Below are 27,580 nucleotides of genomic sequence, written 5' to 3' on the forward strand. Positions count from 1 at the left end.
TGTACAATGTAAGTGCTCATCTAAACAGGTAGTTTCATGCACTTATTTCAAAACTACAGATTATACATAAAATACAGTAGAAAAGGTTGAGCACAAGGCTTGAGAGAAGCGACAAGAGATCGGTCGGTGTTACAAAAATGGGTCACAAAACGTGCATGGAAAATCTATGTAGCCTGGTTCTAGACAGGCAAGGCCTCTGTCACGCCCCTTGCACTGCACCGTCCACGCTTCATAAACACAACCGCGCGCCCACGCCCCTCGGCCGCTTCCCCGACGGTCACTTCCCCCGCCTTCGGGGGGCCCTGAGCACGGTCCCCCGCCACCGCGCCCTGCGTGGAGCAAGACGCCGCGCGCGAGCCGCCGCACCGGGCCGCTGCGTCCGCGGGGTCCCCCGGGGTCGCGGGGCCGCCGGGCCGAGGACGAGCGCTCAGGGCCGGGGCCCGGCGGGGCGGGGCCAGGGAAGGCCACGCCCCCTCGCCCCGCCCCGTCTCCGCCCCGTCTCCGCCCCGCCAGGTGCGCGTGCGCCGCGGCCCCTCCCGCCGCCCGGCCTAGCTCTTCCCCGCCCGGCGGCGAGCGCCCGCTTCTCCAGCCTGCTCCGGGCCTCGCGCGCGCGCGTCCCCCGGCTCCGCGGGAGGCCGTCCTCCTCGGCAGCCCGGCGGCGGGGCCATGGCGTGGCGGCGGCGGCCCGAGGCGGGCGTGGGGGCCCGCGGCGCGCTGGCGCTCTTGGCGCTGGCCCTGTACGCGCCCGGGGCCCGGGGCCGGGCGCTGGAGTGGTACTCGGCCGTGGTGAGCACCGAGTACGTGGACCCGCGCACGAACCGCACGGTGTGGAGCGTCTCGGAGAGCGGCCGCTTCGGCGACAGCTCGCCCAAGGAGGCCGCCCAGGGCGTGGTGGGCGTCCCGCGCGCGGCGGACCGCGACCCCGACGGCTGCGCGCCCGACACGCGCTTCCTCGTGCCCGCGCCCGGCGGCCGGGGGGGCGCGCCCTGGGTCGCCCTGGTGGCGCGCGGGGGCTGCACCTTCAAGGACAAGGTGCTGGTGGCGGCGCGGAGGAACGCGTCTGCCGTGGTTCTCTACAACGACGAGGGCCACGGGAACCTCACCACGCCCATGTCCCACGCGGGTGAGCCCAGGCCGGGGGACGCGGGGAGGCGGCGGGGCTTCTCCGCGGCTTGGTCCTGGCCGTCGGGGGCGGGGGGGGGAGCTCGGGCCGCGCCGGCGCCCCCCCCCCGCCCCCCCGGCTGCGTTGGCAGGTAGGCGGGCCTCCAGGAGAGATTAGATCTTCGCCTTGGGCCCTTCGGGTGAAGGGAGGGGCCCTCTGCAGGGGGCCGTGGGGAGGACGGAAGACGTTAAAACCCACCCGGGGAGGATTGTGGTGGAAAGTCTCATGATTACTAATCATGGGTCCCTTTCCATTCATCATTTTCATAAAGTCAGGTGGGGTAGGAATTGAAGCTCCTTCCAAGTGCGCTGAAGTGGTGGCTTGGGCGAACTTTGGTGCCCCCCCCCCCCTTACATAAAATGTGTCTTGAGTATTCCGAACTTCTGAGTCAGAAAACCTGGTTTAAGTGCAGATATGCCTTCTGATTTTCTCATCTAAAGAGATGGGGGAGTTTCTCAGTTGCAAGAGAGGGGAGGGTGTAATACTGGCCCTACTGGCAATCCGATTCCTCGAGTCTTGGGTTCAGGTGAAATTTTTCAGGTTGTGTTCATTCAGGAGGAGATCTTGCTCCTTGCCAGGCAACGCTTCCCACGCACCTATTCCCCAGGGCAACAGGTTGCATCTTCAAGCACTGATGACAGTTTAAGAGTTTTATTTTGCAAGGCGTCCTCAGAACTGAAATCCGAGTGCTATAGGACCAGTACCCAGCAGAGTGAGCATATTTCTGTTGTAATTTCTAAGAACATGACTCATTTTGAATTTATTGTGATTAAAGTCTTTTTTTTTTTTTTTTTAAAGTTGCTGCTGCTGCAAGTCAGACATCCTTTTTCCTTTACTTTTTTCATTCTGCTTCGATTTCGCAAAGGCAAGTTAGAACTTAACTATAATGAGGACAGAAAAGAAAGACTTTAGTTTTGGACTACTTTAGCAGTGATGGGAGTGGAAATCAATTGAGAGGTGAGAAAACTGTTAGAACAACTCTTTCAAGAAGGTTGACTTTGAGGGCTCAAGAGGTGCTGAGAAGTGGGCAGAAATTACAGGGCAAGGGAGGGTTAGGGTGGACCATGGTAGGGCATATTGAAATTGGATGGGAGTGATGTAGAGATCTAGGAGAGAAAGGTTGATGGGATGGGAGTGATGAAGAGATCCAGAGAGAGTTAGGTCTGCAAGAGTTAGGTCTTTAAGAAGGTCATGTGTTAGGTACTTTGGAGGGGTTAGCCTCAGGTAGTAGAGGGGGAATTTCTGAGTTGCCAGAGAGGGAAGTGGTTTTGGAAAGGAAATAGGAGCAGATTCTCACGTGATGACATTGGGTAAGGCATCATGTTTGGTGCTGTTATTCCAGTGATTACAAGTCTACCAAATTGTCATTGTACCCAAGCCATGTTTCCATAAAACTACAATGAAAAGCCTTGTCAGATTTCAGAGAGCATTCCTAATACATTCTGTTGATGGTGTTTTCCCAGTTTTAGTAGTTCTGTTGAGGAAAAGAGGTTAGTGTGTCAGGATTCTCTGATTCTGGGTCCTTGCAGTCTCTTCTGAGTCTACAACATCTTCATTTGGACTCTTTCTTTTCAGTGGCAGGCACATCAGCTCCAGTTTTCTAAATCTGTTTAGTGCGTTTTTGATGACGTTAACATTTTTCCAGGCTAATAGCACTTGCTCTAACTAGGATTCAGCCACCTTGCTTGCTTTCGTAATTGACATAATTTATCCAGGCCCTGAAAAACACCTCAGTGATGTTTATTTTAAATCACTTATTTATTTGTTTGTTTATTTATTTATAAAGATTTTATTTATTTGTTCATAAGAGACACAGAGAGAGAGGCAGAGACACAGGCCAGAGGTAGAAGCAGGCTCCATGCAAGGGACCTGATCCTGGGACTCCAGGATCACACCCTGGGCCGAAGGCAGGTGCAAACCTCTGAGCCACCCAGGGATCCCCAAATCCTTTTAATATTTAAAATAAATTTTAGGGGATCCCTGGGTGGCTCAGTGGTTTGGTGCCTGCCTTTGGCTCAGGGTGCGATCCTGGAGTCCCGGGATGGAGTCCTGCGTCGGGCTCCCTGCATGGAGCCTGCTTCTTGCTCTGCCTGTGTCTCTGCCTCTCTCTCTCTATGTCTATCATAAATAAATAAACAAATAAATCTTTAAAAATATATATTTAAAATAAATTTTAGATGTCCATTCTTGCCTTTTTACTGTGAGAATCATTCTGTTTGAGAAAAAAGACAAAAGTAACAGCTTTAGCAATTTTTTTTAATGTGTGAAAGTACCCAGTAGGTAGGCACTGTGCCTTAGTGCTCTCCATACAGCAGCTAAGTTCATCCTCCCGACAATCTTAATGTAGGTATTTTAACCCCATTTTAATGGAGAAAGAAACAGGTCCAGTGTAACGGGGGGGGGGGGGGGGGGGGGGGGAACGGGGGGGGGGGTTGGGATGTGTATATATAGCCATATCATTCTTTGTTGTGGGAAGGGCTGTCCTATCCACTATGGGATGTTAAGCATCCCCCGCCTCCACCTAGTAGCTTGCAATAGAACTCCTCCAGTTGTGACAACCAAAAATGTCTCTGGAGAATACCAAATGTCTAGGGGGAGAAGTGATGACAAATAATCCAATATTTTGAACCACTGATTTAAAGGGAGATTAATTTGTAACATTGTGACTAGTAGATTAACTAGAGGAAAACCTGCAGAGGTTCTAGTCAGTGTGTTGGGCTGATCCAAGTAGAAATAAAGTTGACCTTGAACAAAACAAAGCTTAGAGGAACCACCCCCCCAAGCAGTGGAAAATCTGTGTATAACTTTGGACTCCTCCCTCCCCCCAAACTTAACTGCTAATGGTCAACTCCTGTTGACTAGAATTTTACCAATAATATAAACTGTCAATTAATATATCCTCTGTATGTTCTATGTATTGTATACTGGATTCTTAGAATAAAGCTAGAGGAAGAAAATGTTATTAAAATCATTAGAGAAAATACATTTACTGTAACTGTATTGGGAAAAAAAGATCCGTGCATACATAAGTTGACCCACACACCTCAAACCTGTGGTGTTCAAGGTTCAACTACCTGTATAAGGCCCAATGCTGTAATGGTGACTATAGGAATGGAAAGGAATGACCTTCACAGAACTTGGCCCACCTGGGGACAAGGGTATAGATATAAATGTATCATGACTTTTTGAGAATGGAATAGCATTAAGAATGGAATGAATGGAATTAAGTCAGAAGACAAACTGGCTTTAACATACTTGAATTTAAAATGTTACACGGAACCTTGAATGCAGTTAAAGTTAGGTTTCTTGCATTTTTTTCAGAATGTGGCTGGAGGCAGTAAAAACCACAGATTTCTTTGCTTTCAGTGTTCCTATGTAGAACTGTTCTGTAAGTAGGTAGAGGTGGCTGCTTGTAAATTGAATCATGATGATCTTTTCCCATGAATTCTCCAGTTTTTCTTAAGCCTGTTGCTTGACTCTATTAAATCCAGTATAAGATACTTTGGGTATAAATCAGTGTTTTATTGTGGTTCTAAAAATAAAACCATGACTTTAAGATAATCTATCAGAACAACTATACAGACTGTTAAACTAATTCTCTGTTTATTAATTATAGTTAATTCTTTTTATGTTAGCACACAGAATAATGGGTAGCCCCTTTGGGCCAAGTATTGTGCTTGCTCAAATATAGAAATGCATAAGACGCCTGCCTGCCTTTGAGGAGTTTCTGACCTGGTGGGAGCAGTAAACAACTTTCCAGACAATATGGTTTGGACCTTGATGGAATTATATGCACAATGCTTAAGAAGCATAAAGGAAGGACTTCTAAAGTAGACACTGCAAGGGTAACTAGAAGTTAGTTTGACCAAGATGAGTAAAAATTGATACAAGTCAAATCATGCAAACGAAAGCTTTTATAGAGTATTGGCCTTAGTGTAATTATTGTTGATTAATAAGTAGGATGATCCTTTAGCCGAAATCTTGGCATGGCCTCTTAAGAATAGATTCATTCATTCTTTATACAGTTTAGTTCGTTCATTTTGTTAACAGCTGTTTACTGAGTGCCAGGTGCTGGCAAGGCTTAAAGCTATGTTTGAAGAAGGGGCTAGAGTTGGGGTAGAGGGAGATGACAAAGACGTAGAGCTTTGCATTTGCAGAACAATGGTAAGTAGTTTTTTATGAATAATAAATTTTTGATGATGTTTAATGCTATACTCAATTGATCCAAAAATACGGATTTGAAGTATGTATTTTGCTGCTATAGGAAGACAAATGGCATCTCACAGGCACCCTTAGAAGGAGGGATTAACTAAGATGATTCCCAGAAAGATTGAGTGTTGAAGGACACGTTGATAGAGAAGGTGCCTCTGAGTGTGTGTGGTGTGTGGAAGGTGGGGGTTGGACAGGAATAACATTGCAAAAGGCTGAAGCCCTGAGATAAAATAATGCTTTTAGGAGCCCTGCAAAGAGTTGCATATTCAACAGATACAAAATATTTTTGAGCAAGTTGAATTATCCAAAACATAGTTTAAAATTCCAAGAAAAGAATTGCATTTGCTTTTGTTTCCTCCTGACACTCCCTAGCCAACCATAAAAACATTTGTTTCGCATAATACCTTCAAATTTCAGAGACATTTGCATACTTATTGGGTGTACTATTTGTATTAATATTTTCCTTACTGCAGTATTTCAACTATAATACTAGAAGATATCTTAGCCAGTTTTTTTCAGGTAGATTTATTCATGCAGAAACTCTTCTGTGGGTCATCACTGCATGATGTTGGGCTACAAGAACTAATAAATAAGAACAGGTAGTACTCGTCTAGTGATGGAGAGAGACTCATAAAGAAATTCTAGTAGGTGTTTTACACACCTGCTAGAGCTGTATCTAAGAGGCACTGATGCATTGCAGGCACAAAGGAGTGGGTGGTTTGAAAAGCCTTGAGTTGAGCTTGTGCTGAATCTTAAAGATTTGACCAGGAATTTTTCAGGTTAGGGGGCAGAAGATAGAGTATGGAAGTTACGAGAAGGAAAGAAAACCTGAAATTTAATGGGATTCTTTTGGTGGGACTCTAAGATGTATTTGTTGCTGCCTGACTTAGTTTTCTAGAGCAGAAATCTAATCTACCACTTTAAATATTTCAGTAGTTCCCACCCCCTTCAAAAGATTGCTGAAATCTATATAGTTTCCTTTGAAAGGAGAGAAATGGTACACTAGACTCATATGTAATCTCTAGAATTTTGAACCTATTGACCAAGACAGGATTTCTTACTTTTTTGTTTTTGAGCAACAGGTGAGAGGAGCACAGATATTTGAAAGGAAACGGAAATATATGCAACTTTATTTTTGGCACAGAAAAGTCTTATATTATGGATAATTTGGCTTGCTAAAAGAGTACTATACTTGGTATTTATTATTTGACAAGTAGGTTTATCATCGTGTACTCTGTATACAGTCGTTTTGCTAAGTAGAACAAAAATAAACTGCCTTTATATTTTGCTGTCTAATGGTGAGAGGTATAGATACTTTGGGGGAGGGAGAGGGATTGTACTAGATGACCTTTTTTTTTTTTTTTTTTTTTTTTAGATGACCTTTTTTACATAAGCATGACTGGTAGGAGTGTTAAGGCCTAGGGAAGAAAAATCCTAAGCTTTCTCTTCTCTCTCCTGAGTCTTTGAATTTTTGTGTACTGTGAACAAACTGTTATTTAGATGGAAAATAAGCTGTGATAGACCCTCTAGGATTGGCCTGAGGAGGTGGCAGCGTGTCAGGAGATAAGGGTGGGGCCAAATGAGGTGCTTGTGCCTGATACCCCTTCCAGGTTGTACGCACAGTGACTCTACTCCAAGCTAGTGCATTTTTACTCAGCTACTCTGCCTCCAGTTGAACCCAAAAAATGTTCCAGAAAAGCAAATCATGGTATAGAATGAGTCTTCATTCTGAGTTTTATTAATTTAAAATAGTTTCCAGAAGCAATCTTGTTGCTATAATTAGTATAGCAAATCGTTTAGCCATCATCGTAGACACAGGTTGTTTTTTTTTTTTTTTCATGATTTCTTTTAATTCAGTGAACTGTTCTAGTTTACTAGGTGAATAATTTCAAGTTTATAATGCAAGTGTTTTCTCTCTCTTTCTTTCTTTCTTTTTTTTTTTTTTTTTTAATGTATTCATGAGAGACAGAGACAGAGACACAGGCCAAGGGAGAAGCAGGCTCCATGGAGGGAGCCTGACGTGGGACTCTGGGACTTGATTCCGGTCTCCAGGATCATGCCCTGGGTCGAAGGCGGCGCTAAACCGCTGAGCCACCCGGGCTGCCCAATGCAAGTGTTTTCAGTTCAGAGTATCCCTCTGATAATCAGTGTTGTTAGTAGCCTCTCCCTTTGGAAATTTTGGTGTTCAGGAACCTCTCTAATCTTGATTCGTCTTCTACCTCTCATTTATTCATTCATTTATTCAACAAATTTTTATTAAACACTTTCTGCGTGCCAGGTTCTATGTAAGGCACTGGGGATAAAGAGATATACAAGATGCCTTTCCATATCCAGTAGTTCTCCCCCTTATCCATGGGTTTCAGTTACTCCCAGTCAACCTGGATCTCAAAGCAGATGATCCTCCTTCTGACCATAGGTCAGAAGGTTAGAAGTAGTCTAACATTAAGTCATAATAATTGTGTCATTAACCTTACATCATCTCATCATGTGGGCATTTTATCATCTCACATCATCACAAGAAGTGTGAGCACAGTACAAAATATTTTAAGAGAGACCACATTTATATAACTTTTTGTACAGAACAATAATAATTCTACTTTATTATTAGTTGTTAATCTCTTACTGTACCTAATGTATACATTAAACTTTGTTATAGGTATATAAAGGAAAGAAAATAGTATACATAGCAGCATTCAGTGCTATCTGCGGTTTTAGGCATCCACTGGGGGGGATCTTGGGATGTATCCCTCATGAAAAGGGGGACAACTATATTTTAGTCACTAACCAAATTGGATCACTAACCATCCTAAATACATTTTTATGATGATTTCACAGCCAACTTTTCCTGTCCTTCAAGGTGTAGCTCAAGTGCACTTCATAGGGAAAAAGTTCTCTCCCACCTCTTACAAAATTATCACTTCATTTTCTGTAGCTCTTTGTATTCTTCTCTTAGTAAATAAGCCATAGTCCAAAATAGAAAAATTCTCATTCTCATTTTATAGCTGAAGAAATATTCTCACAGAGGGTAGTTTTCTCCAGACTTAGACAGTGGGTAACAGTGAGATTTGAACCCATCCTGTGTGGCTCTGAAGCCTTGGTCCCCCATAAGGGGAAGGCAGGGCAGAGATACTGTGTGGGAGTTGGGTCTTCAGGCCCTAGAACTGGCTTTTCCAGGTGGTATATGACATTCAGCAACTCTTTTCAGATTTCTGAGCCCTCATCTGTGAAATGATAATTTGGCCTGTATAATTCAAGTGAGATGTAAATATGAAAGTGCTTCAAAGTTGGTTTTCCCCAATTAACACAAAGAGCATTATGTCTGTACTGGAGGGTTTATGTAGCTGTGGATGTGGCATAGATACAGATTTGTTTTCTGTATAAAACTTTTTAACTGAGATAGGCACATGGGGTTCATTAAACTGTTCTTTCTACTTTAGTGTGTGCTTGAAATTTTCCACAAGAGGTTTATGAAAAAGGCTTTCAGCTTATAAAGTGCCATGTAATTAGAAGTGGTATAACTGCCATAATAATTATTTCTGTGCTTGTGTTTTTCAGCTTCTAGATGTTTGTTTTCCTGAAGGCAGGAAATGCCTTCCTCCTTATTGTATCTCCCCAGTGATGACATGGCAGACTGTGTGAGTGAGGAAACCAATACAGTTCTTGCTAAGTGACACTTGGCCTGGGTCAAAGGATCGGCCTCCAGGCAAGAGCCACCTTAGAAGGGTGCCCTTCTAATGTTTCAGTAACTAAATCCTGATGGCAGGGGGTCACAGTGGATTTGCTACAGATCAAGTTTCTCTCTGCAATAAAATTGTTATAATGCAGTTTCAAAGTGATGCCAGAGAACATTCTTTATGTATATTTTTAAAATTAGTTTTCGAAGAGGTAATATGCACACATGGTACAGACTTTTTACTGTGTGCAGCTCTTCTCCTCAGACGCAATCAGGATCCCTTGTCTCTGGGCCGCCTTCCAGAAGCAGTCCAAATTGATGTGACATATGGATCTATCATCCACATAGTTTGACATGTTGCTTTTTTCCTCTTCTGTCCTCTTGAGTATTGTCCATACTAATAGAGTCATCACCTCAATCTGTGTACACATATTGTAGTTTAGGGAACCCTCTTCCTATTGATGTTTAGATTGTGATAGCAAAAACTTAGAGAAAACAAATTTGACAACAAATATCTTTACAGATACCTCTTGTTCACATATGCAAGTCTATCTGTGCAATTAAGTTCTTGGACATGGAATTGCTGAATCAAAGAGCTGTGCATTAAATTTCTTGAGGAAAATAAATAAATAAACATGTTTTGATAGCCATTGCCCTCCCTGCAGGATTGTAATAATAAACTCCCCCTGCATTGTGCAACAGTGCAGATTTGTGCTCATTCTTGCCAATATAGAGGATCAAAACTGTTTGATCTTTGCCAGTCATATAGGTACAGATGGTCCCCAACTTAACTATGGTTTGTTTGGCAGTTTTTTGACTTTATGGTAGCACAAAAGTAATACACATTCAGTGGCAACCACACTTCAAATTTTGAATTTGGATCTTTTCTGGGGCTAGCGATACGCCCTACAATACTCTCTCATGATTCTGGGTTGTGGCAGCAGCCCCAGCTCCCAGTCTGCCATGTGATCATAAAGGCCGACAGCCAATACATTTACAACCATTCTATACCCAGACCACCATTCCATTTTTTGCTTTCAGTGTTATATTCAGTAAATTACATGAGATAGCATTTTCCTATAGGCTTGGTGTTAGAGGATTTTGCCCAAGTGTAAGCTATTATAAGTGTTCTGAGCTTGTTTAAGGTAAGGTAGGTTAAGCTGTGATGTTCAGTAAGGAGTATTAAATGCATTTTCTATTTAGGATATTGTCAACTTCGGTTTTCAAAATGCATCCCATCACAAGTCTTAAAAAGGATTTTTAAATTTTTTGTTTTGTTTAGGTTTTTTTTGTTTGTTTGTTTTGTTTAGGTTTTTAAAAAGATTTTATTATTTGAAAGAGCACAAGCAGGGGGAGCTGCAGAGGGAGAGGGAGAAGCAGGCTCCCCGTTGAGCAGGGAACCCGCAATGTGGGGCTTCATCCCAGGACCCTGGGACCATGACCTGAGGCAGAGGCAGACACTTAACCAACTGAGCCACCGAGGCACCCCTTGAAGATCTTTTTAATGTTTTCATTTGTACGATGACTTTTCATGTGTTTAGAATCTATTTGTTGGGGAGTGACTGCAGAGGCATACAGGTTTTCTTTTGGGGGCAATGAAAATGTTATTGAATTAGATTGTGGTGATGGTGGGACGCCTGGGTGGTTCAGTGGTTGAGTGTCTGCCCTCAGCTTAGGGCATGATCCGGGGTCCTGGGATCAAGTCCCACATCAGGTTTCCTGCACAGAGCCTGCTTCTCCATCTGCCTATGTCTCTGCCACTCTCTCTCTTTCTCTCATAAATAAATAAATAAAATCTTAAAAAAAAAAAAAAAAAGATTGTGGTGATGGTCACCCAGCATTTGTGAATATACTAAAAACCAGTGAATTGTATACTTCAAAAGGGTGAATTTTATGGCATGTGAATTCTGTCTCACTAAAGCTGATATTTAAAGAAAAGTTTCTGTCTTTTCTGCAAACTGTCGTCATTTCCTTTTTCTGTTACTCTTTCTCTTACAGGAAATTGTTTTCTTTGTATGTTACATGTATCCCCCCCCCATTGCTTTTTTGATCTTGATTCCTTGATTTTGCTGTTTTTTAGATGTGGAAAATTTTCATTTTTCTATTTCCTCTCATATATATTTAAATCTTTGATTTAGTTGGAACTTACTTTACCATAGACTGTGAGGAAGGGATGCAGCTTTTTAAAATTTTCCTTCAGGTAATACCCAGTTATCTCCATACCATGTTTTTATAAATAATCCATTTTACCCCAGTGATTTAAGATTACAGTTTTATCATATACTAAGTTCTTTTTTATATTTGGGTCTAATTTCTGGACTTTTGATTCTATTCCATTATTTTGATTATCTTCCTTTGCTACTACCACACTGTTAATTACTTTAATTATAAAGCTTAGTCTAGGTTCTACTTTTAAAAAGGCTTCCTGATCATTCATGATTATTTTTCTCCTGATGAATGTCAGAAACAGCATTTTTAAGGCTTTAAGAGTCCTATTGATATGTTATGGTTATTACATTAATTTATACATAGATTTATGTAAACTGATTGTTTACCTCTTCTTTCCTATATATATTTTTTTGTATTATATCTGCTCATGTCTTTAGACCAGTGTTAATAGTGATCAAAGTAGAAATTCTCAGATTCTTCCATATGATTAATAGGCATGCTTAATTATTATATATTATATTCATAGGTAAAATTAGTTTGTATCGTTCTCTTGATTTATTCTCATGTTTGGCTTTATTATCTAGAAATAATTTTTTGAACGTTAAAGTTTTTTTACTCTGCTGTTGAACAATTTTAGTACCATCAGTGTTAAAGTTTTGATGGTATAATTTACTTGTAAAATTGAGTGGAGCTTTTACTTTTTGGGGGGTAGTTTTTAGAGACTTAACTCCAATTCTAATGTAATCAGTCTGTTTTCTCTTTTGGTACCAGTTTTGCTAACTTATGTCTCCCTTGAAAATTAAACATTTTTTTTGTAAGTTTTTGAATGTTATATAATGAACAAGCTGTAGTACTCTTATATTTCTCTCTTACCTGTCTCTGTATCTCATTTTGCGTTCTTCATATTGACTTTCTCTGTTCTTCCCTACAGGAACAGGAAATATAGTGGTCATTATGGTTAGCTATCCAAAAGGAAGAGAAATCTTGGATCTGGTGCAGAAAGGCATTGCAGTCAAAATGACCATAGAGGTTGGCACCCGTCATGTACAAGAGTTTATCAGTGGTCAGTCTGTGGTATTTGTGGCCATCGCCTTCATCACCATGATGATTATCTCATTAGCCTGGCTGATATTTTACTATATACAGCGTTTCCTATACACTGGCTCACAGTTTGGAAGTCAGGTAATTGTGTGTAATTTTGGTTAACTTTGCTTTTTAAAAGATAGTTCATAAGTATTTCTCATATGTATTCCCTGAAGTTATATTAGAGTTTTGTGGGGTTTTTTGGACCATATTCTTAATTTCATTTTTGCTCACACTATTTAATTAATATAATTTTTTAAGTAATTTTTTTAATTAGAATACATTGAATTTTCTGTTCTGTGGGAAATTGAATACCTTTAAATGGGGTCACTTTTTGCATGTTTTGCTCCCGCAAATATCCTCCTTCCCTTTTTTCAGACATGAACGAATAATAAATAGGCCTTTGGTAGAGTGGACCTGGTTCTGTGTTTAAAACAAAGAGATGAGGATCCCTGGGTGGCTCAGCAGTTTAGCACCTGCCCTTGGCCCAGGGCGTGATCCTGGATTCCCAGGATCGAGTCCTCAGATCAAGTCCCACATCAGTCTTGGCTCCCTGCATGGACTCTGCTTCTCCCTCTGCCTAGGTCTCCGCCTCTCTCTCTGTCTGTCTCTCATGAATAAATAAATAAAACAAGGAGAACCTTGGGCCCCAAGGCAGGGAGCAGAGTAGGAGGGGCTTCCTGGCTTCCATTGTGGGACAACTTTCAATGCCATTTCTCTGCAGAGAGACAGTGTCTCTGTCACAGCAAAGAGAAAGGCAGTGGAAGAGCCAGAGGCATCCACAAACCTTTGAATTTCACACTTATCCTGTTGTCTTGAAAAGCCACTCTTTCTGGCTCTGTCATTTCTGGGATATCTTGAACTTGCTGACTAGATGAAAGCCTCTTTTGTTTTAGAGACAGGCATTAGTAGATGAATCAGTGGGATCCCTCCCCCCATCTTCAGCTTCTTACTCTCTTGCCAATATTTAAACATAAGAATTGGAAGGCAGCTATGCTCACCGCTATACCAACATTCTTGATCAAACAGCTCTTAAGTTAAATGTGGCTATTTTATACATTAAGATGTAAGTGGTAATGTTTGTTATTTTCATTGTAGTCATTTAACTTTGTTTTTTAAATGAAATTTTTTTGTGGTGTATATGAATTTTTTAAAATAATGACAAAATTTTTAGTGATAATAATATTTTTCCTACCTAAGAGCCATAGGAAAGAAGCTAAGAAAATCATTGGCCAGCTTCCACTTCATACTGTAAAGCATGGAGAAAAGGTAACATTTTCACGGTTTTTGTTTGTTTCCTTTAGACTACAGTATGCATCTGTTCATATGTCTAAGTAAAACTTTCCTGGGATACCTGGATGGCTCAGTGGTTAAGTGTCTGCCTTTGGCTCAGGGCGTGATCCCAGAGTGCCAGAATCAAGTCCCACATAGGGCTCCTTGCATGGAGCCTGCTTCTCTCTCTGCCTGTATGTCTGCTTCTCTCTCTGTGTGTCTCACGAGTAAATAAATAAAATCTTTAAAAGACAAAACAAAACTTTCCAGCCTGTTAAACTCCTATTGAACATGTGGAGTTTTGGCTAGTTTGAGTTAGTACTAACTTGCATACATGTGTTCATTTTAGAGAAGGGTTAGTAGAAATTCAGTTGCACATATGAAGAGCCTTCTAAACCCGTGCCACCAGATAAGGTAGCCATTGGTTGTGTACAGTTTTTTTAATTTAAATGGTTGAAATTGAACTTAAAATTCAATTCCTGAGTCACACTAACTACATGCTAAATACTCAAATGACCCTCTTGCCTGGTTGCTACCATACTGGACAGGCCTGACATGTCCATCACCTAAGAAAAGTTCTACTTGTTGGTAAAACCCAGATGACTCTAAGGAAGGTAAAGAACTTCAAATTCCCTTAGACCATAGACCTTTGGTACTTTAAATTCATTTCTGTTAAATCTGAGGCTATGTATCCATTCTCTCTGATTCCCTTAATTACAGGAAGAAAAAAATGGTAATTTGTAGAGAAGGGTAGAAAAGATATACTTAAAATTACTTAAAAAAAAGAAAAGAAAAGAAATGGGGGCACCTGGGTGGCTCGGCAATTGAGCATCTATCTGCCTTTGGCTTAGGTCATGATCCTGGGGTCCTGGCATCAAGTCTCAGATAGGGCTCCCCGAAGGGAGCTTGCCTCTCCCTTTGTCTGTGTCTTTGTCTCTGTGTGTCTCTTATGAATAAAAAATCTTTAGAAGGAATGGATGAAAGAAAGAAAAATTTTTAGGAGCACCTGAGTGGCTTAGTCGGTCAAGCGTCTGCCTTTGGCTCAGGTCATGATCCCAGGGTCCTGGGATCCAGCCCTGCCTCAGGCTCCCTGCTTCTCCTGCTTCCTCTGCCTTTCTCCCTGCTTATATATACTCACTGTCAAAAAAAAAAAAAAAAAAAAAATCTTAAAAAAATAAACATTTTTGACATGGCCAGCTTGAGACATAAAAGGTCAAAATCATACCAGAGTTTTAAAGCATTTTGGGAATGGGACAGATCCTAAGTCCAGAACCTCAGATTCTTAGAGGATCAATTCTTTTTTTATTTTTTATTTTTAAAATTTTTTTTATTTTAAAGGATTTTATTTATTTATTCATGAGAGACACAGAGAGAGAGAGAGAGAGAGAGAGAGAGGCAGAGGGATAAGCAGGCTCCATGCAGGGAGCCCGACATGGGACTCAGTCCCGGGTCTCCAGGATCAGGCCCTGGGCTGAAGGCGGCGCTAAACCGCTGAGCCACCGGGGCTGCCCCAGAGGATCAATTCTTTAAGAGGAAAACAGTTGCTAATGCAGTAGTAGTAAGTTTTTTAACGGTCTGTCTTCTGTGTTTTGAAATGTTGATAAGTGTGTTGACTTGTTGGTTCTGTTGTTTTGAAATTCATTTCATCTCACCAAATTGTTGAGATTTCATCTATTCCACCCTCCACTTCCCCTTCGAAAAAGAGAAAGAATAACTGTACTTATTTTATGTATCCCTTCTTTTGATCAACTTAAAGGTTTAAAGCAGAAATAATACTCATTAAATTATAAACTTTTGATTTTCTTCTAAGCTTTAGATTCTGATATTAATGGTTTATTTAGTGTATTTAATATGAAGATACTCTTGGAATTATATTGTTGACTTCCATTCTTTCCCTAATGCATTATGCAGAAGTAAGAGTTGAATTTTAATAGTTTGTGCAGGGTACTGGTTTCTTCCCATGAAGATGTACTGAACAGAAAAAGTAAAAAAAAATAAATAAATAAAAAACAAGTTTCTCATGTCATGGCTTGAGATTAGCACCTGATGTGCAGATCATTGAGGGTCCTTGAAGAGGGAGTCTCCAGTGAATGCCTGTGACAAACTCTATATACATTGCACATAGTTGGTTGCTGGATGAGCATGCGGTTTTATGTTCCCCTTAGACTATGTCTTCTCCGTAGCAGAAAATCTCTGTCTCTAAATATGAGCAGACAGACTTATATGAATAATATACTGAATTGAGTCTTTGAGAACATAAGTAAATTGATAGTATTTTCTTCCTATACAGAGGTTTTTTTGTTTGTTTGTTTGTTTGTTTTTATTCATTTGAGAGTGTGAGAGCACGACGAGCACAGGGGAGGGTTAAAGGGAGAGAGATAAGCAGACTCCTTGCCGAGCAGGGAGCCCGATGTGGAGCTTAATCCCAGGACTCTGGGATCATTACATGGGCTGAAGGCAGACACTTAACCTACTGAGCTGCCATGCTGCCAGAGCATTTCTTGGTACGGAACATTTTTGAAAACGTGATTCGACTATATTTGAAAGTTGTCAAAATAATGGTTAAGAAAAGATCCCTAAATGGTCCGTGAGATACATACATGGATTTTTTTTTTAAGTTTTATTTCTTAAATAATCTCTATACCCCATGTGGGGCTCGAAATCATAACCCCCATACCAAGAGTCGCATGCTTTGATCAAGCCAGCCAGCCACCACAGACATGGATTTTCTGATTCCGATTAAATTTATACAGAAAAATGTTGTGTTTTCTTAAATCTACATCTTGTCCAATTCTAGAGAACTTGTCCAGGTATTTGTTTTCTAGTTTTTCTTTTCTTATGGACTCATTCACAGTAATGGATAAGCTTACCAGCCAGTAGGGACTTTAAAAATTATCTCATCATTTTTGTATGGCATATGATAAATGATATTTACTTTAGCAGCAAGATACAATTTTAAGTATTGTTAATGGAATTTTAATACAGTCTTTGATAACAATAATCAGTTTTTGCTTGCTTGCTAACAAGTGATGTACATGTCTCAGTATATCTTTAAAATAATTATATAAGGACAGGGTAGCTGTGTTCCCATAAAATACACTTGCTAAAGTTGGAACTACTTGCAGACACTGGTTGGTAGTTCTTCAGTCCATCCCAGAATCAAAGAGCATCTCATTGGCCTGTCTTGGGTCAGATGACCATTCTGGCCGTGCCTGCTTTGTTTGATGGGATAAGGCCAGGTGGTTCCTGTGGGGGGTACCCAGGGAAATGGAGGAAGGGTGCATACCACCAAAAAGGTTGATGACCCATGGATTCTTAGAAGTGGAAGTTTTGTCACAAGACTTCTTCCTTGGCAAGTTTTATTTATTTTTACCTTTGTTAAATTTGATGGATGAAAAATGGTAATTTATATTAATCTATAATTCTTTTATTACTAGTGAGGGGAGTATTTTCAGATATTTAACCATTTGTGTTTTCTCATTTGCAAGTTGTAACTATGTTCTTTATAGTGAAAGTACTCTTTTTGTTTTTAATGATTCTAGAAATGATTCTAGAAATCCAATCTTACTGGATATTCTCTATAAGTTTTATATATGAAAAATAATTTTTATCATAGTAAAGTAGGCATTTGTATTTCTACAACCCTTAAAATGTGAATACTACCTATTATCTAAAAACTGTGTCTGATTAGGTAGACAGTGACTTTTTTTCCTTTTCAGCTAGATTCCTTAAATAATCTCTGGACAGTGGTAACAGTAAATACTAAGTAGAGATTGTGTTTAGCTCCTGGTTGTACCCTTGTAGTACAGAATTTGTCATTGTTTTATCCAGGACGTTGTGAGTTTTATCAAGCATAGACCATGTAGCAAGGATGTAGTGAACTTTTTCCTTTCGTTTTTACAGGGAATTGATGTCGATGCTGAAAACTGTGCAGTGTGTATTGAAAATTTTAAAGTAAAGGACATTATCAGAATTCTGCCGTGCAAGTATGTTTTTTATCCTTCCCGAGATGCTACAAATTACTGGATCAGTTTCAGGTTTCTGACAAAAGTGTTAACGCGTCCTTTTATGACGTGAGGATCTTGCTATCGCGTAATGATCTTGTGATCATCTCATCCTTTAGGAAGAAAGCTTCAGGCCTTCTAGGCTCCTGGATTATATTACTTTAAAATTGCTTAGGCGATCGCAGGCCCTAAGGCAGACCTGTTATAGATCTTTGCCATGGATTGGCCTTTAGTCTGAAACAAGGCTTCGTTCCTGGGAATTCCATCATATATTTGGCTGTGCAAAATGTACAGTGTGGGAGCAAGGAAACTGAAGCATGACTCGTGAGGACCCTAGGGAAAGGGCGAGAAGTGGCTAGCAGAGAGAGTGGGTCAGGGAGGGCAGTGGTTTGCTATTATTTACACCCTTAGTTTTAGTTCTTTTGGGAGTTCTGCAAAATAAGTTTTTCTCACTTTAGGTGAGAGGGGTTTTGCATTAGCAGTGGGAAGTTGAGATTTCCATTTTTTTTAATGATGGGATACTTTGATTAACTGATAACCGTTTAGAAGAATGGCTTTTATCAGAAGGGTGTATAGAAATTATAATATGCTTTCAGCCTGATCAATTTTAATTATGTTTCCAACCTATTAGAAGCAGGTCAGAAATTGATATGTAATTACAGTTATGATACTACATAAGTACTACATAAGTAGTATGTATATAAATACTCTATAGTAGATTAAGTTCTCAGTAATTCTGTAGAAAAAACAAATGAACAAATGAACATCAGAATAACAAAAGTTTCCAGAATAAAGATAGCTAACTTCAGTCTACAGGCTTTTATCTGAGGTTGGTGTGGTGGGTACTATTAATAAATTAGACTCAGTGTGTCCTGTGGAAAGTTTTTAAAATAGAAAACAATTTTTATCTAGGATGGTTTAGGGCTAGTCTTTCTGATTTAAGAATGATGCTTTGGGATGCAGCACAAATGAACAGCCTGAGGCTCACTTCCTTTGCAACACTAGATCTGCCCTGCTGGGTCTTGTCCTTTACCCTCAACAAAAGTGTTGCTTATGCTCATTTCCTGATCTCCTGATCTGGGGTTTTTTACTTATTTCCCCTCATTTTCTCCCACGCTTTAACAATATTTCCCAATAAAGCCAACCTATTTCCTTTGTGTTTTTGTGAAAATTATTCCACTGGGTCAGTTTCATTTCAGTTTGAGGATGGAAAGATCAGAAGACCAGCTGGGCTAGACTATGTTATATAATTATGTACTGTCGTTTTTAACTGCACTAACAGACTTCCATATGAAGAAAAGGTCTTCATAGAACAGCATGAATGAGGAACTCGGTATTTACTGTGCTCAGCACTGTTGTAAACATGTTACTTATTTGCTGCTGAGAATAGCCTGCCGTGTAGGTGCAGAGGTTAAGCAACTAGTTCAGAGTCCCAGTATCACGTCACACAGCTAGTATAGAGCCATGGGTCCTATACTCACTCTTCCTGACTCATCTTCATTCTTGCGGAAAACAGATTCACCACATAGAAGGCAAAGTTAGCCATAAGTGAGTAGAAAGAAAATACATAAACAGTTTTTCTTTTTCTAATTCTGAAAGTGATCATTATAGAAAAATGTAGAGTATACAAAAATATGTTAAGACAGAAAATAAGTGTTTTTTTAAAAACCGAAAACCCAAAGATGATCTGTTTATATTTTGCTGTATTTCTTTTTGATTAATTTCATGAACTTATATAAGATACTCTCAGTTTATTATTATTAGTTTACTTCTGGTTTTCTTATGCTATATTTATTCCCAAAAGGCTCGAAAGTAAGTTACAGAGGCACAGAAAAATACAACCTAGCATGAAGTGAAAATAAACCATGCTATTTTTGCGGAGTGAAGGGAAAATTTCCCTTTAAGTTCCAGATTCTGTTTAACATGGAAAGTAGAATAGATAATTACATAGAGTAAGTGAAAATAAAATGTTGATTTGAAGTCATTTTACTTGTATTGAGAAGATGAGTTAGTAGAATGTGTTGTTTCCTTTATAAGATATAAACATTTATTTTAAAACATTAACACATACTTAATTTTTTTAGGCATATTTTTCATAGAATATGCATTGACCCATGGCTTTTGGATCACCGCACGTGTCCAATGTGTAAACTTGATGTCATCAAAGCCCTGGGATATTGGGTTTGTTACATTTTTGTTTATATTCAATCTCTGCCCCGGTTCTTCCTGAGCGATTCAATTTCATCACTGACCAGAGGCAAGAGGAATGGACTAAGTGCTCCTTCAAACATCTTTGTGGTTCCCTGAAGAAATTTTCCTCCTGATTAAAAATGAATGTTTAAGACATTCCAAAAAATTAATGAACTCTACTGCCGTTGTGATTGTAGATGATATGCTAGATGTTCCCCCCAGAGAGTTTGTAATTGCTTAGAGCAATGTATTTTGTTACCCTGCCCTGTAGAATGTATATATGCTCATCAGTTTCATATAAATGAGAATTACAAATGTTTGAAATGAAAGGAGCCTCATACATTTTCTGGCTCAAGATGCATATTTTACATATGAGGAAACTGAAGCCAACACTTCTTGACCCCAGGTCTCAGATTCCTGGGTTTGAAAATCAAATCCTGCTGGGGGAAAAAAAAGTCCTGCTGGGGAAATTGGTCCTGTGTGGAATTTGCTCCATTGGCTTGTGGTACTTAGGTGGTTGTAGGACCTTCCTCCCAAAACAGAGACATGAGGGCAGAGTGAAAGTGGGTGCTTAATAGTAGCCTGCCATGTGCTGAGGGCCTGATGTACATTATTACATCATACCCTCATAGTCACTTCAGGAGGTAAGTACTGTTTCTCTCCCTATTTTACTAATTAGGAACTTGAACTAAAAGAAAAGCCAAGCAGCTCACTGAAGGTCACACAGCTAGTTATTTGGGAATGTTCTTTCAGACACAGTTTGCTTAATTCCAGGGTACAAGCTTTTAACTAATAATCCCGTTCAAAGGGGGAGATATAGAAGAAAAAAAAAATGGATTTTTCTAGATTGTTAAAATTTTTGTTTTTACAGTTTTTGTATATTAATGTCTTAAAATATTCTTGATTAACTAGTAAATAGTTTTGAAATAATGATTTTTGAAGGGCATCTGGGTGGCTCAGTTGGTTAAGTATCTGCTGTCAGCTCAGGTCATGATCTCAGGGTCTTGGGATTGAGTCCCGCATCAGGCTCTCTGCTTAGCAGGGATTCTGCTTTTCCTTCCCTCTGCCCATACCCTCTGCTTGTGCTGTCTGTCTCAATCTCTAAAAATAAGTAAAATCTTTTAAAAAAATAAAGATCTTTGGAAGAAGTAATTTAAATATCATGGAGTTTTCTTATTGCTAAACTTTTTTTTTTAGGGTTTTTTAAATAGTGTTTATGATACAGTTAGAAACCACGAGGAGGTCTTCTGTGATAAGCATTTCATGCACTTTATAGCCCCAGAAGCCCTCAAGGTGTCCTCTCACCTTCTAGTTTGGAGAGTCTTAAAACGATAGTTCAGAGACTGCTGCCTTGATTGCCACTGTAATTTTCTGTGAATTAGATTTTTCTTTCTTTTTTTTTTTAAGATTTATGTAGGGAGAGTGTGTGTGTGCATGCATACACTAGTGGGGGCGGCGGGGGCAGGCAGAGGGAGAGAATCTTCAGGCATATATTTCATACATGAACAATGAAGATTCTTCATTTTGTATCAGGTTGGGTTACTTTATTAGAATTGTTAATTTCAGAAAGCTTGACTAGTATGTCCCCAGGAAGTGTGATTTCTTTTTTTGAAGAACAGATACCTATAGGGACTTTAAATCAAACTCTTAAGAAATTAGCTTGTCTTGCCCTTAGTTGCTTTTTACAATTATTAACAAGTGTGCCATTTTCTTGAGTCCCTTTGCCCCTCTTGCATTGGGTTGTAGACAGTTATGACACACTGTTTGGTAACTAGTTCTCACTCCCAGGAAAACAGCTGTGGTGAGAGGGCTGCCATCGGTCCTTCATGTGGACTTGAGAGGTGGTCCTTGCATTGGCAGCTACAACCTCCTCCATGCGCCATTTGTCACTGTTGTTTTCATTCATTCAGCACGCATGTACCCGAGGAGTGCTCTCTCAGGTGCTAGATCGGAACTTGACTTGGGGAGACAAAGATGAGTAAAACAGAGCCCTTCTGCTTGTGGGCTTTCACTTTCTGGACCGTGGGGGCCAGGGCATACACCCACGCACAGAGCTGCAAAGGAGGTATGTTTGAAGCTTGTGGCGCTCGGAAAAAGAATTTACTCTGCCACATGGAGTGGGACGATAAGAGGGTGGTTTTTTAATGAGAGGAGTCTGAGCTGGGTGTTAAAGGATTTGTGTGACAGATCAGTATATTGCAGATGAGGGTGTGACCATGTGCGCTTTGAGACTCGGCAGGTGTTAAATTTGGTGGGTATTTTGGTAACTGTCTGGGAAAACAGATGAAGGTACGCTGGTTGGAAGTTTGGACATTACAGCAACTCAGTTCAATTTGTGGCTTGGTGCGTTGGTATTAGGTTTTAAGGATGTTCAGCTACTTACCAGTGAGAAGGAAGCTGTGTATCATGTGGTTCAGGAGCGGGGCAGTTCTGGAACTGCATGGAGCAGCAGTGAGAGTAGGGGGCCCCGAGAGCCTGGGGAGGGAGGTGGAACCAGCACTGTGTTCTCACGTGAAGCCCATGCTCTCTGTGAACCCACCGTCACCCCTCCTTTGCTAGTTTACCTCACCAGTGGTTTCCTCTCACATGTGGCTCTGACTCTGGCATTAATCAGAAAGGTACTGGATGAGCCTCCGTTGGAAACTGGGCAGTCATTTTCCTTATTCTATTTTTTTCTTGAACGCAGCAGATGGGGGCATTAGAGGTAGACTAGTAGCTGATAGACACCATCGTTAGGGAGCCACAGCTGATTCTTTTTAGGTGAACCACATGCTGTCTGTAGCCCCCTGTTGTCAGACACAGTGTTCTTCCCCAAAACCCCAGTACCTGCAGTAAAGACAGGGCAGTTAGGAGCAGTCATCCAAACACCACCACAGCCAGGCTGATTGACCACATCTGTCCAGGAAGCAAGGACAAAGCTTCACTTTCGGTCCATAAAAAGTTTAAAAGGTGGCATTGCTTACATCAGGGGAAACACGGTTTTTCAAATGAACAGTGTTTAGGTCTTGGAAAGCTGCTGAGAAGTAATTCATTCAAGATATTAATATTCTCGCCATATTCTGTGTATAAAAGTAAATACTTTGTAGGAATCATGAGTAATGGTTATGAAATGACAGGTAAGCTTTGGTGGTGTTACTCAGACAAAGTATTTTCTTTTGTTTCCTCAAGGGAGAGCTTGAGGATGTGCAGGAGACGCCTGCTCCAGAATCTACCCCTGGGAGCATTTTGGCTGCAAATTTGAGTATTACTTTACAAGATGACAGAAGTGAGGGGAGCAGTTTGCCATCGTCTTCCACTAGTGATTCTGCACCGCAGTGTGATGCCAGTTTTAAAGAAGATGCAAGTGAAAACACAGCCTTACTAGGTAAGCACCTTGCAGGTCATAAAACAAAATGATGTTAGCAGTTGGGGGGAAAAATACAGAAAAACATAAAGGAAGAGTGAAAACCATCATCCCACACCTGCAAATACCATTTAACATTTTGATAAATACCTTTTTGGATGTTTTTCTGTGTTGAAGGATGGGGAGAATATCACTTATGCGATGTTAGGTAACCTGTTGTTTCTCTTGATGTGTGAAGCTCTTTTTATGTGGTAGGTACATGATTCTATCAAATTTTTTTTTTTAATTTTTTTTTTTTTTTTTAATGATAGTCACACACAGAGAGAGAGAGGCGCGGAGACACAGGCAGAGAGAGAAGCAGGCTCCATGCACTGGGAGCCTGACATGGGATTCGATCCCGGATCTCCAGGATCGCGCCTTGGGCCAAAGGCAGGCGCCAAACCGCTGCGCCACCCAGGGATCCTGATTCTATCAAATTATTTGCCAAGTGAAAGAAAACACCATTAGAATTTTTATTACAATTTTTTTAAAGGAATTTATTTATTCATGAGAGACATAGAGAGAGAAAGAGGCAGAGACACAGGCAGAGGGAGAAGCAGACTCCACACAGGGAGCCCGACGCGGGACTCGGTCCTGGGTCTCCAGGATCACACCCTGGGCTGGAGGCGGCGCTAAACCGCTGAGCCACCTGGGCTGCCCCAGAATTTTTATTACAATTGAATTAATTTACAGGTTATTCTGATTGGGAAGGATTGATGTTTCTAATTTTGAATTTGGCCTTATGAGAAGAGGATGCATATTTTCCAAGTCAGTGCTACTCAAACTGAATCAGTTTTGTGTTTGACATGTTTAGGATCTGTGATGTAAAGATAGCTAGAAATATTAGAACTTAGTTTAAACTGGTACCAAAGGAAAAAGACCACATTGTGGAAGAGAAGGGGAGCATCCAGCCTCCTCTTGGGACTGAACCACCTGAGGGATTCCATCAAATTGAGCCCAAGTACATACCACTGTAATTTTTGCCATTGCCGTCAGTCTCCAGAAAAGAAACTGAATTTCCTTTCTCTAGTACCTGACCACCCTTGAGATAATTAAAGATTGATAGGTAGTCTTGTCCTGACTAAATGTCCTTCAAAAGCAGTCCCCTACTTTTTCGTGCATTCTTTTTACCTGTCGTACATTGGTTTCTCAGGGTCTCTCCTCCTCTCTCAGAACTAAGATGATATCATGTGAAATAATGCATAGAAGTAAAGGTGGAAAAAGTAAGCTAGATTATAGAACAATAGAATGTTAGATTCCTTCTGAAGCTGGGCCCTCTATGCGTGTTTGCATGTGCCATTGCATGCACCCTTGCTTACTTGCTATTTTCTTTTTTTTTGTCCTTTTTTTTTTTTTTTTTTTTTTAATTTCCAACTATTTGTTCACCAGTAGGTTGACAGGTAATTTAAATAATAATGTTCTTTTCTACTTTATCATTGTACCAATATAATTTGAGAAATACTAAATTGGAGAAATCAGTTCTTTTAGGCAGACATTAGTACTTCCAGTGTATAGTATGCCTTGAAGTTGAGAAAACATTTACTGGGCTCTTAGGAGCAACTAGAAATAAAACATGCAAATTATTAGTGGTACACTGCTCGCTGGAGAGTGTTTCTCTGGTGAGTGCTCCTTCTGTTATCTAGTTGACCTTGGCTCTGACTTTAGGTGAGTTCAAATATTTGGTTCTGTATTTAAGGAAGTATTCTATTACTGTAAGAAATTTAGTGCTGAAATTATTTCGTGCTACTCTTCCTAGTAATACCAGTCTGTTGAATTCCTCTTCAAAGATAGTTTAACCTCTCTGTGCCTGTGTTTAATCATATGTAAAATGACCATAATAACATCCTAGACCTCTTGGGTCACAGCTATAACCCAGTAAATGCTCATTGTTTTCATGAGCAGTGACACCATCATCGTCATCATAGTTGCCTGGTTTACTTTTGAAAACCTACACTAATGCCACCAACTAAGACTGTGTCTTTTCTTTATAGCACTATGCTGATCAGAGTTTAGGCTAATACTAGAAAACCTCTCATACTATATATGAGAAACATACTTGTATATTATTCATGACTTTCTGGAATGGGTTGCTATTTTTATATGTAAATTTTATTTAAATTTTTCTGTAATTTGTTTCTTAACTTAGGGCATCCATGTAGTCACAGTGTTAGTGTAATTAAAGTTTGAATATGCTGAGGGACTAACACTGGATTTTGTTGCTTCGCTGTAGAAACAGGCAGGAGTGACCTTCAACGTGGAGGACCCATCTCCTAGTGCACATCCTGGTGACCGCATCATGGACAGAGCTTTGGCTTGAATTAAAGGACTTTTTTTTTTTTTTTTTTTAACTTTAGCACATAGTTTGTATATTTGAAAATAATGTACATCCTTTTACCTTTCAGGTTCTGATTTGATATACAAAGGGCTAAGATATTTTATTCTTAAAGAGACGTTTTGATTAGTCTTAATATATTTATCTACTAAAATGTATCATTTATGATAAACAGTATGTTGCTTTGGACTATTACAGAGACCACTAGGAAGGCACTCTAAAAGGGATGGGGTGGGGGAGAGTTTCTGAATAGTAGACTAGTTGCTTCGGTACTGTGAAAACAGGATTATTTTCTTTCTCAAGGATAGTTTAGGCTAAGCAACTGAATTTAGACTAATGGAATTGGAATTATATAATTCAGTTCAGTAATTGATCATGAGTTTTCCCTGGAGGAAAGACTTTTCTAGAACATTAAACCTGTGAATGAGATGAAAGAAATCTATACCTTTCTTGAACCTCCATGTTACCAGATAAAGACTTTGAAACCTAAGAATACTTCTGGTTTCCTCTTTGGAATTATAGGAAAAGCACTAGATGACTTTAGGATTTGCATTTTTCCTTTTTAATTCTTACTTTCTTGTGACAACCTAAAGGAGAGGGAAATTTGTCCATTTATTCTACAAATAGAACTAAGATTCTGCATCACACATGAGCAATAAATTCATTGCCTTAAGGAGATAGAGTAGGCAGACTGAGACTTTTGGAAATGATGAATATATTGGTTCCAACTACGATTTTATCTTTACAATTAAAAGGGGGATAGATGGAGAATTTTGATCATTGTTACAAAATAAGCAAGCAGTCAGTTTTGATTGATTTAAAGCAGACTTAATAATCATGACCTTGTGTAATCATCTATCCTTTTTAATCTTAGCTGTTCTTGTAAGTGAAAAGGTCAGGTTAATGTAACGCTTTTGAAGACTGCGCTCTTAAGTTTTCCAAAGTGATTAAGCACACACACACACACACACACACACACACACTCTCTTCTCCTTTCCCTTCTTGGAGGTGGAAGTTGAGGAGGGTGAGGGAGAGGTTTTTTTTAACTTGAAACTGTTGTCCTTTGTTGTTTCTAAGCTAGTTGCTGTGTATATGTTTATTTTGTGAGTAAAAATAAATGCCTATTGAGAAGAAAAATAGAATTACTTAAATTTAAAGAATTTATTTTATAGCTGCATCTAAGTTGTGTATAGTTTGTTTTTTTTTTTCCCCCAAACTGTTGCATCTGGATTCTAGCCAGTCACAGTGGAATACTTGGTGAGTTTTACTTTACCTCTTTTTTTTTTTTTTTTTCATTTACCTGAAGTAAACTCTGGCCAGATTCAATTTGAGGAGCTACTGAAACTTTCTTTGAGCTCTCATTTAACAGCCTCAAAGTAGGTTTCCATAATAGCCATTATCATTGAATTCTGCCCTCTGTGGTTTATTGAGAATGGAAAAGTATGTCTTTGATTCTGTACCATGTAAGTTTTTGCTCTTTGTATTTTAAGATACATACTTGGGAGAAATGCTTTAAAAATTAGCAGTTCTTTCTGGTATCCAATGAAGTAGACTTTCAAAAAGAATACTGTAACAGATCAAACACACTGTTTTTTATACTCAAGAAGTATAATGTCTTAATTAGCTATCAGACCTAGCTTTCCTTCATTCAAAAATTTTAACACTAAACTATACATATAAGAGATTGGAAGGATTGTAGTGGTCTGGTCCCAATCTAGAAATAGTCCCATCTCTCTCCTTCAATAGCAGAGAAAGGAATTATCAAGAGAAAATAGAAAACTGCAGCACTTTAAAAGTTTCCTTTGTTAGGCTTTTTTTAGATAGAAATAAATATGATAGAGAAGGGTCAAATATTAGCAGAATTTTTGCTGAGACATAAAATTGATGAAATGCTACTTGGAATATGGGCAATGTAATGAAGGAGGAGTAAACCAGAGTGGTTTGATTAAGGTTAGTCATACTATTTATGGCAGTAATAATTTTCCTTCCACAAGTGTCCATTTGTTTACAAATAGTGTAGAAACAATATACATTTTTTTACCTTTCAAAGTCACAGTCAGCGTGTAAAAGACGCAGTTTGGCCTTGAATGTGAAGCACTCT

General features: G+C 39.9%; 1 protein-coding gene across 1 annotated transcript; it reads left to right on the forward strand.

The window, feature by feature from the left end:
- Positions 1 to 666: 666 nt before the first annotated feature.
- RNF149 (ring finger protein 149) lies at positions 667 to 26,656 on the forward strand. The gene is made up of 7 exons (XM_038550988.1): positions 667 to 1,123; positions 12,148 to 12,398; positions 13,500 to 13,568; positions 17,475 to 17,557; positions 19,660 to 19,756; positions 22,934 to 23,129; positions 25,378 to 26,656. The coding sequence occupies exons 1-7, from the start codon at positions 667 to 669 to the stop codon at positions 25,419 to 25,421; spliced, it is 1,197 nt and encodes a 398-aa protein (XP_038406916.1). The 3' UTR covers positions 25,422 to 26,656.
- Positions 26,657 to 27,580: the final 924 nt, after the last annotated feature.

The sequence above is a fragment of the Canis lupus genome, chromosome 10, assembly GCF_011100685.1.
Source record: "Canis lupus familiaris isolate Mischka breed German Shepherd chromosome 10, alternate assembly UU_Cfam_GSD_1.0, whole genome shotgun sequence".
NCBI classification, from domain to species: Eukaryota; Metazoa; Chordata; class Mammalia; order Carnivora; family Canidae; genus Canis; species Canis lupus.

Bases quoted from the DNA above. Each gene is read 5' to 3' on its own strand.
- RNF149 (XM_038550988.1), top strand. From the start codon at position 667: ATGGCGTGGCGGCGGCGGCCCGAGGCGGGCGTGGGGGCCCGCGGCGCG. The intron at 12,399-13,499 runs GTAATTGTGTGT...TTCCTACCTAAG, and splicing joins GCTCACAGTTTGGAAGTCAG to AGCCATAGGAAAGAAGCTAA. The intron at 19,757-22,933 runs GTTTGTTACATT...TGTTTCCTCAAG, and splicing joins TCAAAGCCCTGGGATATTGG to GGAGAGCTTGAGGATGTGCA.